At 34.6% G+C, this 18,200-nt stretch overlaps 1 protein-coding gene across 11 annotated transcripts in view; it reads left to right on the forward strand.

Moving 5' to 3' along the window:
* LCORL (ligand dependent nuclear receptor corepressor like) overlaps positions 1–18,200 on the forward strand; it is a 79,688-nt gene that overhangs the window by 51,579 nt on the left and 9,909 nt on the right. For 6 of the 11 annotated variants that reach the window (XM_080590070.1, XM_080590064.1, XM_080590074.1 and 3 more), the window contains 2 exons: positions 878–968; positions 10,182–15,070. In XM_080590070.1, coding sequence (XP_080446196.1) covers positions 878–968; positions 10,182–15,070 — 4,980 coding nt within the window. Of the gene's footprint in view, positions 1–877; positions 969–2,390; positions 6,537–10,181; positions 17,384–18,200 lie in introns of those variants that run through there. The other 5 variants (XM_080590075.1, XM_080590076.1, XM_080590069.1 and 2 more) reach the window with 4 other exon arrangements.

Genomic DNA, 18,200 nt, shown 5'->3' on the forward strand with positions numbered 1-18,200 from the left:
AAACCAAAAAAATCTCAACACTTACTGGAAGGAAAATGTCAGGCACTGAAGAGGTTTGTTAATTTTCAATGTTTGTAAATACTGATTTGAAATAAAATATGGCTATTTCAAAAATTCATAGATTTCAACATCCGGCTATAAATCTTGAATATAACATTTGCCAGTGACTGAATAGGGTGAACTCCCATCCCAGTTTAGGTCTTTCTGATCCTTTAGTTACGTCATTACTTCTATGTGGGGGCAGCAGGGGGAGTATGTATAAACAAACAGTTAGTAATGTTTAAGCTGTTTAATGACATAGGTCACATACACTGAAAACACTATGGGCTTGAGCTCTCTTCCCATTATTGGGGTACTACTATTCCTTTCTCATCTGGTAACCTGATCTAATCTCATAGCTGACTCTGCTCAGAGCAGGAGGTTGGTCCAGAGACCTCTGAGGACCATTCTAGTCTGAATTATCCTGTAAGTCTGTGATTTAGTTATGTCCACTTTAACTTCATTATCAGATTCGTTTGTTTACAGTATGTTTGTACAATAATATGAAGTACATTGCTCTGGTTGCCTTGAAAGTAAACTGTGCAATATCCATGTATACATGATTTTTAGGAAAACAGACGTTGCTGTTTAAGACATTCTTCTTTTAAATTTCATGATTTCGTTTTGGCTTTTTGATTTTTGTTAATTTTAAACAATTTTGTTATAAATCAGATAAAACAATTTGCAGACAGCTGATATTGTTAAAGGAATAGGATGCCAGAAATTTGAAAGGTAAACTTAACTGCTTAAAAATTGTGCCATAGCTACAAACAATTGCTAGCAAAATGTCTGAGGTCATCCTTAAACAACTGCTATCATAACTACTCATTCTTTGCAGGGGATGGAGTGCTAGATCTCTCTACAAAGAAAAGCGCAAGGTTGGAAGAACCCAAATATGATCCATTGTGTTCTGAAAACTCGGTGTCTGGGTAAGCAACGTTTAGGACTCTCTTCGGCTTATGTAAAAGAAAATTGGGGTTTCTCTTACTTCTCTGAAGTCAGGTTTTATGTTCATAACATATTTGTATATACTGACACACACATGTGGTTTATATTTTGCTTTCAAAAGAATTTGTGTCACTCATAAGTGTGTGTCTATGTATATATCATATGTTTCATTTGTCTTTTTCCTTTTTTTCTGTTTAAAGAAAAGTTATCAGAACAATCACCAAACTTTAGTTCATGTTACTAAAAATGAACTGAAAATTGATTATGTAACACAATAAAAGCAGTAGGACAGTAAAAGAGAATGCAAATATATTCTTTCAGAGTTTACTTAGGAAACTTCAATTTTTGACAAAAATTACCATGTTAATATTTAGATTTAAAATATTCTTCAACTAACATGAACAATTAAATGGCTGTTATCTGTAATACTCCTTAATATGAGAGAGAGGAAGCGCGCGAGAGAGAGAGCTCTTAATCATCATACTTATACTTACATCATGGTTCTGGCTATGGTGTGTGGTGGCAAATAGTTAAATTTCTTTATTCAGCAAGAAAAATGTTGTTGCCTCTGCTGAAAGCTACCACAAAGCTAGTGAAATGCATTGTTTTGTTGGATTTCGTTATGATTTTGGCATCCTCCCATCCACTAGCCATAGCAGGACCGTTTTTGTCACCTGTACGTCTTACAAAATAACTTCTTACCGATAGGAGTCCAATAGCAGTATTTGTTGGATGATGTAAAATTGCATTTTATTAATTTGCTGATATGAAGAAGTTTAAAAATTAATATGACTTTGTAATTAGAAAGCTGTAAATAGTGGCTAGAAGTTTTTAAACCTGTGTTTTATTTTGCCAAAATGGACTTGATTGTTAACTACAGCTCTTTACCTTATGGTTGTAGAAAGCCTAGTTTTGTGTAAGTCTGGGATGGTTGTGTGTAGTTATGTACTTATTGCTGCAAATTTTCTATGAGGGGGTTGACTCTTTTATTACTTGTTTAGCGGTAACGTCACGTTTCTACTAACAAAAACTCCTTCAGGATTTGGGTAATTAATGGAACGTTAATTGTATAATTAAAATTATAACAGTGTTGCTCTGCAAGTATGTGAACAAGGGAATATAGCAAGCACATGAGAATATTATCGAATACTGAGCTAGGATATAAAGTTCTTGGAAGGGCTGCTGTAGAAGCCACCGTATGATTTTTGACGCACTGTCCTACCAGAACTGTAACATTTTGCTAGGATAATCATTTAACTACCACATCTCAAAGGCTTAAAAGTATCAGAAGCAGTGATGTTACCGAAGCAAGGAGTATAATAAAGGAGTGGACCCTTCCCTTCCATAGCTGTGTGAGAGTCTCTCATACATCAGTTTACCATCGTTTCATTCCATCCATCCAGGAGACTACACAGACACAGAGAGGACTATGTGGAAAGAAGTGCTGAGTTTGCAGATGGTTTGCTCTCAAAAGCTTTGAAAGACATTCAGTCTGGAGCACTGGACATAAATAAAGCAGGCATACTTTATGGCATACCTCAAAAAACTTTACTTCTCCACTTAGAAGCCTTACCAGCAGGAAAGCCTGCACCTTTTAAAAACAAAACTCGAGATTTCAATGATAGTTATTCATTTAAAGACAGTAAAGAAACTTGTGCAGTCCTACAAAAAGTAGCCTTGTGGGCAAGAGCTCAAGCAGAGCGCACAGAAAAAAGTAAACTCAGTCTACTTGAAACCTCAGAATTAAAATTCCCAACAGCTTCCAGTTACCTCCACCAGTTAACTCTACAGAGAATGGTCACACAATTTAAAGAAAAAAGTGAAAATCTACAATATGAAACTACAAGTCCTACTGTACAATTAAAAATTCCTCAGCTAAGAATAAGTTCTGTGTCCAAACCACAGTCTGATACTGCTGGTCTTCTGGATGTTATGTACCACGTTTCTAAAACCTCCTCAGTCTTAGAAGGATCAGCTCTTCAAAAATTGAAAAATATACTCCCTAAACAGAACAAAATTGAATGTTCTGGACCTGTAACTCACTCAAGTGTTGATTCCTACTTTCTGCATGGGGACCTCTCTCCTTTGTGTCTTAATGCTAAGAATGGGACAGTAGATGGAACCTCAGAAAATACAGAAGATAGTTTGGATCGTAAAGATAATAAGCAGCCAAGAAAAAAACGTGGCCGCTATCGGCAGTACGATCATGAAATAATGGAAGAAGCAATTGCAATGGTAATGAGTGGGAAAATGAGTGTTTCCAAAGCACAAGGAATTTATGGGGTACCTCACAGCACTTTAGAATATAAAGTAAAAGAAAGATCTGGAACATTGAAGACTCCGCCGAAGAAGAAACTCCGATTACCAGATACTGGCTTATTTAATATGACAGATTCAGGGACTGGCAGCTGCAAAAATAGTAGCAAGCCTGTGTAGAATAATTGTTAGCAAATTGTTTTGTGTGTGTGTGTATGTATGTCTGTATACACACACTGTGTGAGAAAAACATATGTTCACTCTGACAGAAGACGTGAAATTATACAGTTCAAAAACCACATACATGCCTTTTGAAAAATAGTTTTATTCAGGGTTTTCACTGTGGACAGAATTATAGAGTTGCTCACTTAATTCTGATAGTGTGTATTTAATATAATCCTTGTATAAATAGGTGAAAAGATTCAGGTTTTATTTAGTAGTCAATAGCATAAAGATGTTTTGGGAAAACAAGTATTTGTCATGTGAAACATAATTTTTAATTGGTGAAGAACCACTCTACCCATTCAACAAACCATCTTATTACGGAAATACACGATCAATGGTTAGCAAATTTCTAAACTTCACAGAATACTTGCAATAAATTGTAAGTAACTCAGATTATACAAATCAAGGGATTTTTTAAAAAGCTAGTTCCTTAAAAGAAAGTGAATTTGTGAAGTATTAGTAGGATATAGTACATTCTGTGAAAGAAAAAAAAAAACTTCATCGTTACTTAAATATCCAATACAAGTAAGAAATAAACATTTCATTACTAAAAATGTGTGTTAGCAGGCATAAACTGCATTTTTTTATCATTTTAAGACAATTTTGTTGGTGGTTTAGAAAGAAAGTGGTGTTTACAAAGTGTACACTTATGAAACCTGAGAAATTACTGTAGTTATAGAATTATTAAATATGAAATAAGATGGAATACTAAGAGCATAAAATAATTTAAACTTAAACCTAATTTTCCTTTTTAGTTTGAAAAATAAGGTGACTTGTAAGGTTTAAAAAGAAGGTTGGAATGCAACTTAGAGCATGTTCATAATGTGCACAGAATGAGCTTGAGAATGGCATTTTGTTTTGTTGTTTTTTTTTTTGTTTAAACGTGCTGGTTAGTTGACGTTATGACTACTTAAAATTTATTTAAGGATTGTGTCACACTCCTATTGAAAAACCTCACTGTAACTGTAATGTATTTGCTGCTGTGACATTTCAAAACATTTTCAGTTTATCAAAATGAATACCAAGTTACATTATCATTTTGCTAATAACCAAATTTGCAGTTCAGGGTCTTGATAGAAATACAAATATTGAACAGTGAAGCTGTTTTGAACGTTCAATAATATACATTCTTTATAAATTTGGTAGTTAGAAGCTAGACAGTTCACTTTAAATAGGTAACTTTTAATAGAATTTAAGGGAGACCAATTACCTTCATATTGCAGTTTTTAAATGAATTTCAAAGTATTCACATTGGACTTTATATCATACTTAATTTTTTCATGGAATATCACAAAGAACGTGTCTACATGTGAAGAATGGGGGCTTGCTTCATACATTTGATACAGAACATCAATGCCCTTTTCCTCTCAAAATTTTATTACTTCTGTATGCATTTAATTTGGGATAGAAAAAGACTCCAACTTTTATACATTTGTTGCACATGCATACATTGTCAATTTTTTTCCCACTTAAATTTGCCTGTGTATAGGTTAATTATAAAAACTGAAAGGGGACATTAGATACATATGGGCCACATCAGGTAACTTGATTTCTAGATAAACTTGCCATTAAAGTCAGCAGAGAACATACTTGCAATATTGATGGCAAAATCTAGCCCATATTTATTAACCTTTATTAAAAAGTATCAACTTACATTTTAAAATAGAATAATGTTCCTTATGTGAAGCTGCACAAACAGTGTATCACTTCTTTGGTCTCTCAGATCTATACTGAATCTTCTTCAGTGACTAAGGTTTACTTGCATATTACAAAATGAATCCTTTTTTACGCAGAACTGTACCTGATAACTAGGAGGTTACAAAACAGCAAATGTCAGGGTCATCTTTCCTTTTAAAAGAATTAAGCCATATTTTGTGAGGGCCAGAAGGATTAAATTCTTAATGCATCCCCACTGAAAACTGAAGTTGAAAAAAACCTTAAACGTTTCAAGATCTGTCTTTATACAGTTTTACTTGCAGAAATTTGGGGCTTCAATACTTTGCCTAATATTTGTACCATACTGGTGTTTTCTACTCCTCAGACAATATTATAAATTTGAGTCCGAAGTTTATATTGAAGGCAAGTTACAGTACTCTTTTTATATCATTTAAAAGATGACCTGACCAAAAAATTAACAGGATTCATAATATCAGGGATCATTTTACTATTGACTTAACAGTACTCAGTAGTTTTGTATGTAATATTATAATTAATTTTCAACATTTTAGTACTTGTATTTATTTTTTGGTCAGAAATAGTATATTAAAATATTTTTTGATAGTTTATAGATGATACTCAACCTGTAAGTGTTTAAAGGAACAGAATTATTTGTTTCTAATTATTAGGCTAACCTTGATTACACAACTAAGGAAAGGCAGGGAAATGTGTAGATTCTCCTTCCCCAACCCCTATGTACTCCATTAAATGTCATTTAAATTACACACTTTGAACTGTTTTATAAATTCAGTTACCAGTCACTACTTAGTAATTGACATTTTCTGAAAATCCATGTTTCAGCAGAATTTTAAATGAAGGCGAAAGCAAGCCCTACATGCTTTCTACTTATTTGAATGTTTCTCAAGTATTTTATATTAAAAAACAGTGCCTCTGTTTTTAGAACTACTGCTCAGTAAAGCTGTTTAAACCATTTCTGGTAGCTAATGACAATTTTATATTAAATTGTATATTAACTTTAGTGAGACTGATTTTTTAGTTGTTTACAGTACAAATACTTGTATTTGTTTTTTAATTGCAGTATTTCCATTGTCGCAGTAATTTAGTAAAACTCTGTGGCTGCCTTGATTTTTGACAGATTTTTGTTAACAACTGATTTTTAGGCAATTAGTTATATTTATGCATAAATCAATTGCACTATAATTCATGAATTATTTATTACAATATTTTCTAATGAATTCCATGTATTTGTCTTGTGTTGTAAATGTACTGTAATTCTGTTTCTTCTTTGTGTTGTTATATTCCTAAATCTGATTGTATGAATTTAATTGTTTAGTTAACGTGTTTCTACGTTGTAATTTGTAGTAAAGCACTTCAATGCTTTTGCACATAAATTTACAACACTGATGTGTGATTGATTTGCTCATTCAGTAAAAAAAAAGAAAAAAAGAAAAAAAAGAAAAAGAAAAGAAACAAAAAACCTGTACACTGACTCATTTGACTTACTCCTGAGGCACATATTTAACATGGGCATTAGATCAAGACCTGTACAAATTAAGCATTTAACGACTAATTTACTATGACAATTTTATATAGCAGAGATCATAGCTTTAAGGAAGGGTGGTTGCTTAGAATTGAAATATTACTCATAAATGAGAGGAAATTCGGAATACAACACTATGTAGATAGGATAATTAGTTTGCAGTGAAAATTATCAAAAGCTATATGGGTGCTTAAATTGAAACAAATATTCATTTTACTAATACTATTATAGATAAAATACAGCTTTTGGGGAGAGATTTATTTACTTAGGAAATTTCTGTAAGTACAAATGGATATTTCCTTCGGAGTTCTGTGCGGTCCGTACAAGTACCTGCAGATGCGTTCTGTTCCCAGTTCTCCTCTGCTCAGTCTGCAGCGACATTGCTAGGTCGGTCCAACAGGGACAGAACTTTAGGGAAGGAGATCTTTTGGGAGTCCTCTCATAAGAACACTTTCCTGAGAACTTTCTGGATTTGAGGAGAAATATTTGCTTATATCTAAAATAAGGTGCTGAAGGGCTAGTTCTTAACCTTACCACACCTCTGCCTTTGTGCCAGTTCTGGACTCCAGTCAATCGTCACTCTGTGGTATTAAATGCCCCTGCCATTGCAAGTAATGTAATTCCATGCTTGACTTTTGTCTTCAGGGGTTTTGTACACAAAAGGTATTGGGGGAGCAGCGTGTATTGGTCCCTTCCCCTCTCAACTCCTCCATTTCCTATCCGCTCTCGCTGGCCACCTTTTTTTGTGTCTTTTGTAGGAAGTGTAAGGCAGTTCTGTGAAGGAAGGATGCAGCTGTGAAATAGCTCGTCCTTCTGTGCAGTTAACGCTAAAGTCCTTTGTCCCAAAGAGAGTCTTAACTGCTGTGTGACAACACAAATTTAAAGGGCTACGGGGAGCCCTTTCAATTTTATTGAAAAGCTATTAAAGTAGTTTGTCTAAATATATGGACATCTCTACAGAGAGAGACTCTCTCTTGAAAGAAAAAGCGTTGCTTTAAGGCTTCAATGTGTTTGCAGAGTAAACTACTCCTAAATGGTGACCATGCTGCATTTTCACAAGCTTCAGAGACCTTTTGGGGTATGGTAGCATTGCCCTAGGTGAAGTTGTCTGTCAGCTTTAGAAACTAACACACACAAAGGGAAAGCAGGTTATAGTTGTGTTACGCAAGGGTAGGTAGCCAGGAAAGAAATCATGTTAGGAGAGTGTCCAGTATGTCCATGGTAACCAGGATATTAATTTTTAATAGATTAATCTCAACATATCAAATTCAGAGCAGTTTTAACTTTGAGAAGGTTTTAGCACTTGGGAAGGTTCTTCCACCAGTGAGCATATATGAAGTACCAATTACTTACATTATGGATACAAGCAGCCTCCATTAAAATATCTCTAGTGAAACAGCATTAGACAGAGCTTGAAAGCCTGGAAAGACACAGACATCTGTTTAGAGATTTGGTCCATAAAATCTGTACAGTAGCCATCAGGTAGCAAATTATTACGTAGCAAAAGGACTGTGATTTACAAACAAAATACTGAAGACCTGGTGCTTGGGGTGTTTTGGTTTGGTTTGGTTTGTGTTTTTTTGTCTTTAGCCTTTTGATACATTCTTTCATTAAAGTCATGGGAGGGCATTAAAGTGGGGAGGGCAATTAATTTTTATCCATAATTGTATTACTAGAATAAGCTTTGTTTTCCCAAGTGTAGTGATACAGTTCGACACCTTGTGACTCCAGAGAAATAATGTTCTGACTCTTCCCAGTGCAGGAGTGTTTCAAAATTAGTTAAAACCTGACATAACATGCCCTTGAATAATGTTTTTATTTTGGATTACAAGTACGAAGAGGGTTTTAGTCTTTTTATGTCTCCAATTTAAATATAATCACATTTTCAATTAGTAGTGTCACAATTACCTTAGGCTTTTGAGTTAACAATGGAACCTAATGATTGATTTTCAATATATTCCATTTCTTACTAAATATTGCAGAGGAAGGAAAGAACACAAGGGATTATTAAGCATAGTTGGCTGTTTTTAAACTCTAAACATTACAATCCACATGGGACATTAAAAATACAAATTTGTGTGTATAACTTCCAGTAAGAAACCTGAAGCTAAAAGTTATTATTGATGTTAATTACATTGGGTATGAGCTAACAAAAAAATAGGTAACTTTTTAATAAATATATTACATTTTAAATATGTATGTTCCTTGTTCAACACAGTTGTAAAACTAACCAAAATGAAGGTTTTCTGAAGTACAGGCTTAAATGCAAAAAGTTACATAAGCTAATATTAGGACAAAAAGTTAGTGTCATGTTCAGAGTTTGGTGATATGTTTAAATAATACATACTTTTCTAAAACAGAATTCTTTTAATACTTTCTGCTCGTGCAATTGGTTTCAGTAAAACATTTGAATTAGATGATAACTATCTGGTGATAGTTGCTATCCAGTGTAAGGAATTTGTATTTAATTGAAGAACTATCTGTATTAATTTCTACCATGGAAATTTTTCAGCTTTTCAATATAAATGATTGATTAGGTAAGTAGTGACATTAGTTTTAATAATTTATGAGAAATGAATTAAATAGTTAAGGTAGTATTTCATCAGTGATTTTATTTTGAGTTAATATCTTTGGGAACAACTGCTCAAAAGTCTTTCTCAGATAAAGACCTACCCTATATTTGAGATTTAATGGATATTAACCTTTGACACAGCAGTTTCATATTCCAGTGGCGATTATCTCTGTTTCTGTATAAGGAAACTGTGTGTGCGTGTGTATATGTGTGTGTAATATATTGCAATGAAGAGCCTGTGATGCACCACTGCAATTTATTTAAAAACCAGAAGGGAAGCTTGTATCTGAAAAGAACAGTAACAGTAGCAAATGGCTATTTTAAAAATTCTTTGTGAGCCTATTAAGTGTTCTTGAAAGAACAAATAAGTGTCTTTGAGAGGATCTTAAACGAGTATCCTAAGAGCGCTCAATACACTTAGGCATACATGATTATCTTAGGAGGTATCTCAGGAGAGATGGATCCATTCTTGCCTCAGCCACAAGCTTGAATTGTGACGTTAGGCAAGTCATTTACCCTCCCTCTCTATGCCTCAGCTACTCAGTTTGTGCAATGGCAGTAAAAAATACGCCCCCCAGGTTCATGGTGAGGTTTTACTTCATTAATGACCAAGACAATTTGAAATAAGAGGAAGTTAACATTACTATAATTACATTTAGATATGAGAAGCTATTTTTAGAACTATTCTTTTTGTCCCTTAGTTTCTTTCTGATTATTCTTCTTCTTATGGTAGGATTACCACTGCTATATACAAGATGCACATCATTTCTAGTGAAACTTGCAAGTTTGAGTGAACTGTGCAAATAGAACAGAACTGTTTTGCAGACTTCAGGTTTTTAGTCTTGAGCTTAGCCATTGTAACAAACATTAGATGTGGTGTTTTACTATAATTTATGTTTTGTTTTGATTTGTTTTCATTTTCAGTTCAAGCTCAACAGCTGATGCAAATTCAGAGGAAACAACTAGTTTGGAAAAAGGAAAATCAACATTAAACAAAGTTTTGGAGTCTTTTTGTTCATATCACTGGCAACAGACTTTGGCTATGTTAAAATTTTTAATACAAGATGAAAATGTTCCTATAGCTTGCAGTTGCAAGCAAACACATTTGGTCCACTCTGAAACTCCCAGTTCCCTTACTGAAGAGGATGTTCACGTTCCATTTTGCAATTGCAATGGACATGTGCTGACAAAAAGGTGCTGTTTACGAAATCAAAGACCAAACACTTGTTTACCACCTCTATCTGTTTGTATTAAAGATTTCCATTCTTTGTCATGCCAAGCTGTAGCAATTGGATGTATTAAGACAATGGTGAACAAAGCGTGTAGTTCTCATAAGTATTGTGCTGAACAATCGCAAAATTCTAACAGGCATTCTGCAAAAGCAGCAGCATGTACGTCTTCAACCAAGGACTGTGATCTGTTAAACAGCATTAAAAATTCAAATAGATCTCGCAGCCCATCACCACCTCCCCTGTCACCTGTACAGAGTAAAGAATTTGAAATATCAGAAGGATCAGGCATAGATTTTCCAACTTTAGATAACAACAAGCTTGAAATATCCATCAACCAGCCTCCATCCCTCTTGCCAGCTGAAAGTAGCAATGGAGAATTTGAATGTGAAGGTAAAACATGCAGAGGAAAAGTGACTGAATACTCAGATAGAACACTGCAATCAACAGATCAAGAAGGCAAAAATTACATAAATTCTGAGAAGGTTGAGAACAGTGAACATTATGCCATTTTTCAAGATTTAATGGACCGTATTAATGAAAAGTTAAAATCAATAGACACTACAGACATAGCAACAAATCTTGTAAAGTTTTCTAATAGTGACAGGGCACCAGAAAATGATGTAAAATTAGGAGACTTCATAACCTCCCTTTTGCATAACGCTAAGGCAAGTGATTATAGTTTTATGGAATTACTTCGCCAACATGATAAACAAATGGAAAATAAAATTATCCAAACAAGATTCCGCAAGCGTCAGGAAACGTTATTTGCAATGTATAATTCTCCTGATTCACCATTCATTCGGCGACAGTCTTTGCAAATCAAGAGGCAGCTTGCAAGCCTTGATGAAACACTTGTAAGAAAAAAGTCAATTTCTGATAGAAATGCAAAAAAATCTACAAAGACTTTTGATAAGATATACCCAAGCAAAAGACACAGTTTTACAGTGATAGAAGATAAAGCTTTGCAATGTCTTGAAAGTAATCCGCATACGAATTGCCAAACCAAACCAATGTGCTTTCCAGTACACCAAACAGAGTCTTTCAAACTACCTCTTACTAATTTTCAAACCAGCTCTGACTTTCTATTTCTTTCAGAAAACAGTGCTATTGCAGCCAACCAGGCTAAATTTGCAAAAACACAAGGAGATTGTGAAAGCCTAAAAGAGTCTGATCAGATTCCTCAGGAGGAAAGTAATGGAATCCCGGGCAGAACTAAACGCAACATTGTGCCTCCTGGATGGTACTCTGTGTATGTAACAAACAATATTGTATTTAGGAAATCATCTGATGCAAAAAAGTCTTTAGAAGGTTTGGAAAATATGGAAATAAATAAAGATGTTCATGCTGAAAGGTGCAGTGACATAAATATAAGCAAAATTGTGAGAGACACAAATCTGCAAGTTGTTGTAGAGCGTTTAGAAGATACAATAAACTTAGCTAAAAAGACTAACAGCTCATGGTTGGATGCTTACAAAATAAGCCAAAAATTAAAAGATAATGCCTATGAACAGATTATCAACCCACTTGCTAGACAAGGTTTACCTTTCAGTCTGAGTGAAACTGGATACACAGGACAAAGCTTCCTTCCACATTCACATGTGCCAAGCAGCAGTAAAACCAAAACTGTGTGTGTGACGACAAACAAACAAGAGATGGTTATAGATCAAGAAATTAATGACTGCCTTTTGAAGTCTCTGACTTTTGATTCATCCAGCTCTACTTCCAATAATGAGAACTCACATACAATTTCTGAAGCTGGGGAGATCTCATCTCCCTTAAGCTACTCAAGTCCTATTAAGCTTATGTTTGTCTCAGAGGTTAATAGTAGTGAAGGAGTCAAATACACTTTGACATCTGCAACTGCATCTTCTAAAGGAAACACGGATATTTGTTTATTTCAGGGGCATGCAAACACTGTGTTAGACAAACAGACCACAAAGGATCTTTCTCATGCAGTCTGTGACAAGGATTTTGATTGCAAAGAAAATGATGCCAAGGAGGAATCAAACTGTGCTTATGCAGAAGAAATTACAAGCTCTTGTGCAGTTGTTCAAACTAACTTAAATGACTCAAAGCAAAATGAAGTTGTGGAGAAATCAAACAGTAGCAGTGAATCGGTTTTAAAAAGAAAGCCTGGTAGACCAAAGAAAATAGGTCCTCAAGTCGTTAAGCAGGTTAAGAGACCTATTGGGCGGCCTCCAAAACCAAAAATAGACGTAACTGAAAGTATGGAACATAGACCTGCACTTAGCAGTGACGGTAAAAGTACCAAATCAGATGCAGCAGTCACGGAAGAAGTTAACGGCAACAAAAATATTACTGTGACGGTTGTTTTTGGAAGGTCAAGAAGAACTAAAAGATATGTTTCTGAAGGTAATCCAAATGTCATCGGCACTCTGCCCACAAAACACGTTGATTTCAATGTTGCCAATGACCACAGCAAAGTGCGGCATAGCACGGAAACTGAAAATGCTTTGAATGAAATAGTAAAAGCCTTACAGAAGCCTTCTGCTGAAAATGAGGTCTCTGGTTATGACTATGTTAGACCTATCAAGAGTAACCTAGCATCACCACACCCTTGCAGCAATATTATACGGCCGATTAAGAAACCCTTAACCACCGTTCGAAAGCCTGGTAGGCCAGCAAAAGTAAAAATCTCTGGTATATCCGTGACTGTTAATAGATTTTCACCTCAGGAAAGAAAAGTGAGTATTAGCAACTGTTTGCCTCCTTTACAACAGCAGAATGTGTTAGAAAAAAACATACCACAGGAGAGAAACAATCAACTGTGCAATAATATGGGTCAAGTAAAGAGCATGCAGAAAGATTCTAGAGAAGATGGATCAAACAACGTTATTACGACAGTGTCAAGGAAACGTGAAATTCCATTAAGACATTCTGTTAGAGACAGAAAACCTTCACTGCATTTTTTACATTCATTAGCATCCTCTAGTGCGTTTACTTGTAGAAGTGCCTTGTTACATAAGTCTTATAAGCTCCATCTGAGAAAAGCTAAAGATCAAAAGGAAAGACGTAGGCAATCAAATCAGAGCGCCACATCCAAAGATACCTCAGAAATGCGAAATTCAGTGCAAAAAAGTGCAAAAAAGGATCTTAAGGATGGCGAATTTGGGCCCATTAATGATGTATCATCGGATCCCATCTTTTCATCGAAGCCTTCTCTCAGGTGGTGGGCTACTTCCACTTCAAGCGACACATTGATGGAAGAACTAAATAATAGATTTGAACAGATAACGAATACCTGGTTGCGAGTGGGGGGAAATGAGTTTGATAAATGTGTGTGTGAAAACAGGGATCCCGTTGAACAGGACTGTAACACTGAAATGTCAAACCCTTTAGACTCCTGCCTTGTAGAACTTGAAACATCACCTATAAAAATGCTTTTCCAGAAAAAGTGTAATATGAATGAGCTCTGCACCTGGTTTATGCAAACTACAGAAACGCAGTCTCTCTCTCTAGTGAGAAAGGCAAATGCTCGCAATCCTTTAGAAGTAGTTAGTACTAGAGAGATAAAGGTGGAAACAAAGCAATCTGACCTTAGTACTTGCCCTTTCAGAAAGCACTTTAAAAAGTTTGCACTATCCTCTCCTTCAAAACCAGCAGGGAAACTACAGATATTACATAACATGGTGAGGTCTCCAGTCTTAAGCATGAAAAGTAATTTTACATTAGCCAGATTAAAAAGAAATGACTTTAAGAAGTTACAGCATGATAGGTGGGGACAAACAAAAAAAAAGCTGTATAACCAGGCTCCTGGAGGCTGGAAATCAAAAAGGAAAAATTTACAGTTCTTTTGCCAAAGCCAGTTGTTTAAAAGTACAAGTGGGGAAAGCAATGATGGAATGCCCAAGCTCCAGGAAAAAAACACAGTAGAAATGCAGCCCACTCAGACTTTGGTAGAATCTCAGAGTAGCCTCTTGCCAACTGAAAATGAAGCCAGAGATGCATTTGTTCAACAGATGATGGGATCTTCTGACTTTAACCCACATCCCGGTTTAGCAAATATACTCTATAAGTCACATGCAGAGACAAATGGAACAATTTGTTGCCAGCAAAATGGTAGAAAAGAACAAAGCCAAGATAAACTGTTTCAGAATACATGGAAAGCCAAAACCTTTAAAGATTGTAGAATATTTCTGAGAAAAATCAACCATATTGAGCAGCACAATTCATTTAAGTTAAATAATGTCATTTATTCTCCTGAAGCTGTTGAAAGTAAAAGCCATCCGGCCTATTTGGAAGAAAAAAGGCATCCTCTTTTAAGGTCCCATTCTACTAAGCAAAATGCATTAAAGAAACAAGAAAATGAAATGGAAACATCTAAAGGATCTAATTCATCTAAAGTGACTGAAAGGCTGGATGACCAGTTTCACAGCAGAAAATTAAGTAGTGGTGTAAGCCATGATGATATTCCTGCTGGTAGTTCTGAAGTTGTTATCAGAATAAACAAAAGAAAAAGTCCACAATGGGAGACCACTGATACAAATGTAAGAAAAAGGCATAAGAGACAATCATGCAATAGTGGACAAATGGCAACTTATTACCCAAAGTGCCAAGTAGGTAAGTTCCTGTTCCCCCCTTCACCTTAAAATGCAATCTTAAAGAATTAGAGAGGTCAAGCAACTAAGCACTTTGGATTTATTTTTTATTTTTTATTGCATGATAATCATTTTAATTTCAGAGAAGTAATTAAACATAGCATCAGAATAACGCAGAAAGTGCAAATTTAACACATACAGAATATTTTACACTAACTTTTCAGCCACAATAGGTGAGTTGCGTTGTGTTATGGCTATAGCATGCCAAGATGAAAGAAAAATGCTAACTGATACTGTCCAGAGAGGCAACAGATCAAGTTCTGACATTTCTGAAGTCAGTGGCAGCTGGTTATTGATTTCAAAATGAACAGAATTTCATTCCATGGTGTAGTTACTCATATTGTGAGGAAGGGTAAACTATAAAATGAAGTAGAAATTTAGTTTATTAACCAACAGAGTTGTTTAAAAACAAAGCAGAACATTTTTGTCATGTCATGATTTCTAATGTAAATCTGTAATGGTTTTGTAATGAAATAGTAAAAAATAGTACTATGTACTTCTGAGAAGTATTCATTCAGAGATCCGTTTTAGTATCCATTCGATGCCAAATGAAATCTGCTGACTCTAAAGGGTTTGTGCATTGAATCCTTACAGAACAATTTCAAATACAAAATTAGTCAAACTCAACATGCAGTTACCATACTAAATGCATTCGTTTGGCATGGTTTTAGGCTAGTGTGAAATTAAATCCATTTTTAAAGCTAGATATTTATAATAATTGTTATGCAACTGTGATCACAGAAAGGCCATTATTTTACTTACAAAGAGGGTACACTTGTGAAATTATTTCTTCTCTTGGGTGAAGAGATCTCCTTAAACAGAAGTCTCAACTCATTTCAATAAAATAACTAAGGTGTTAAGTATTCACCAGAGTAGAAGAGTTCTGCATAAGGAATTAAATTACTGCAGGAATACTCATTTTTAGAAACAAAACTGTATTAGCTAATCAGATTATATTGCCTAAAGGATAAAAAATCTATTCAAAACAGAGCAAAATCTTATGTACCCCTTTGTATTTTATATTGTAGAAAACTATCCCTGATAATAAACTGAAGTATTAATTTAAGTTGCAATATAAACAATATTATGGCTCTTGTATACTTCATTTCTTTTGTGCTTTATGTAATATATACAATTCTTCATATTAAGCTCATTCAGTGTAACCATTCAGCACTTTTCCAAGATACAGAGTTTTTTTACATTTAAACTGTTGTTTTGTATTTTAATTCACTGACTTGGCGTCAAACTCAACATTAAAAAAAAAAAAGTTTTTAAGAAGTTCAAACCTTGACACAAGATTGCTATAAAAAAGCCAGAACTAGAAAAGGAATGGGTAACATCTATGTTTCTTTTTTTTTGCAAATGAAGAAAGAGCTCTCTCATACTTCTTTTTCTTTCATAATTTTGACTGTAGCCAAGAAAATTTTGCATTCAATTTATATTTATCTTCACACTGTTTCTTGCTATAGCAATGTAAGACCTATTACTGTGATATGGTCTCGTGTTAGTTTTAATTGGGACTCAATTTTATTTACCTGATAACTTTCCTCCCTTAGTTTTGGATCATTAGGAAATCTGATAACTATTTTACATTATTTCATTTACAATTTTTTTTTTTTATTTTCCTTCTTACTCATAGTTTCTCATATTAATTGTTGTCTTTAGAAAGGATGTAACAGAAGGGTCATTGATTAAGGAAATGTTAAAAGATAAACGATGATTCTGGAGCTTTCTCCATGCTTGTAACCCCAAACCTTTCTTCAGTGTACTCTTGCAGTATAGAAAAGGATGTCTTGTTTAAGCATGTTGATTCAACATTGTGTACTGTCTGCACTAGCCAAGGAAATCATATAAATATTTTTAGTCTACCATGTAAGTTACTGGCTAAAAAAGAAGGAACATGATTTCTAGCTGTGCATGCATGTGTTTTCAAACATCGTTCCTGCATCTGGAAGTTTAATGCACATGAAAACATCATTATTCGTTCATATGTTCTCTGGATTGTATTTTTGTTGATGTGGTACCATAATTTATATCATTGTTCTGTTGCCATGCTTGAAATGTTTTTATGGTGGCACAATCGATATTTAAAGTTTACCTTCACATTTTACTGATCTTGGTGTCTTATGAAATATTCCTGAAAGAGGGAGGTATTGTGATGCTGTTTTATTATGAAGCATTGTGGCAAGTAGGCAGAATGTTGTCAAATTTTTGTGTGTACCTGATTTTTGTTAGAATATGCAAGTGGAATAAAGTCAGTCGAGTTCTTATGGCTCAGGATAGTACCAAGCAGCTAGAACTAGCCACGTAATCAATATAGCAACAGAAAACAATTAATCCCTTTTTCACATTAGCTGTTTTATTCAAGGCAAGGTGGATGGTAGATACATTGGTCTGTGTGTTGTATGTTACTACTCAACTTCTGAACTCTTGCTTCAACAATGCATTTGATGTGTTGAGGGCAGTTCCCTTTTACTGTAGATATGTGTTATGATTATATAAATTACTTTCTTTAAGAACATTGAAACATTATTACTGTCCGTGGTGGCAAAGAAAATTATATAAAAAAAAACTTTTAGAAAAGTATTTATGTGTCTTGCCATGAGGGTGGTTCAGACCGCACTCACATGCCCTGGAGACAGCCAAGCTAAATCCAAAAACTTCAAGACAGCCAAGCTAAAATAAGAAAAACTATTATCCCACAATAAAATGGAACACAGTAAAAGACTCACCGTGTAGTGAATATATTTTTACATTACTACAGAGGGTGTGGATTTATCAGAGACACAAAGAAGACTGTTGACCTGATACAGTAGCAGGCAGCACTGCGTGCGGATGACACAACATCCGCATCCGCATACCCTTTGTGTAAGGTTGGAACACATAGAAAAGCTTTTAAAATGACTTCTGATCACCTAGGATATTTTCTACAGGTTTTTTTCAGTTTTTTCACATTTTTTAGCAAGTCTTCCCAGCTTTCCCTTTCATGAAGGAGCACATTCTACACTCCTAAGTGGAACCAATTTTAAATATTAGATGAGGTAAAATGCAAAAGAGACGCATTGAAACGGTCATTAAGTCTACTGATCTCA

This window comes from Anser brachyrhynchus (genome assembly GCF_964034855.1).
Source record: "Anser brachyrhynchus genome assembly, chromosome: 4".
Lineage (NCBI taxonomy): Eukaryota > Metazoa > Chordata > Aves > Anseriformes > Anatidae > Anser > Anser brachyrhynchus.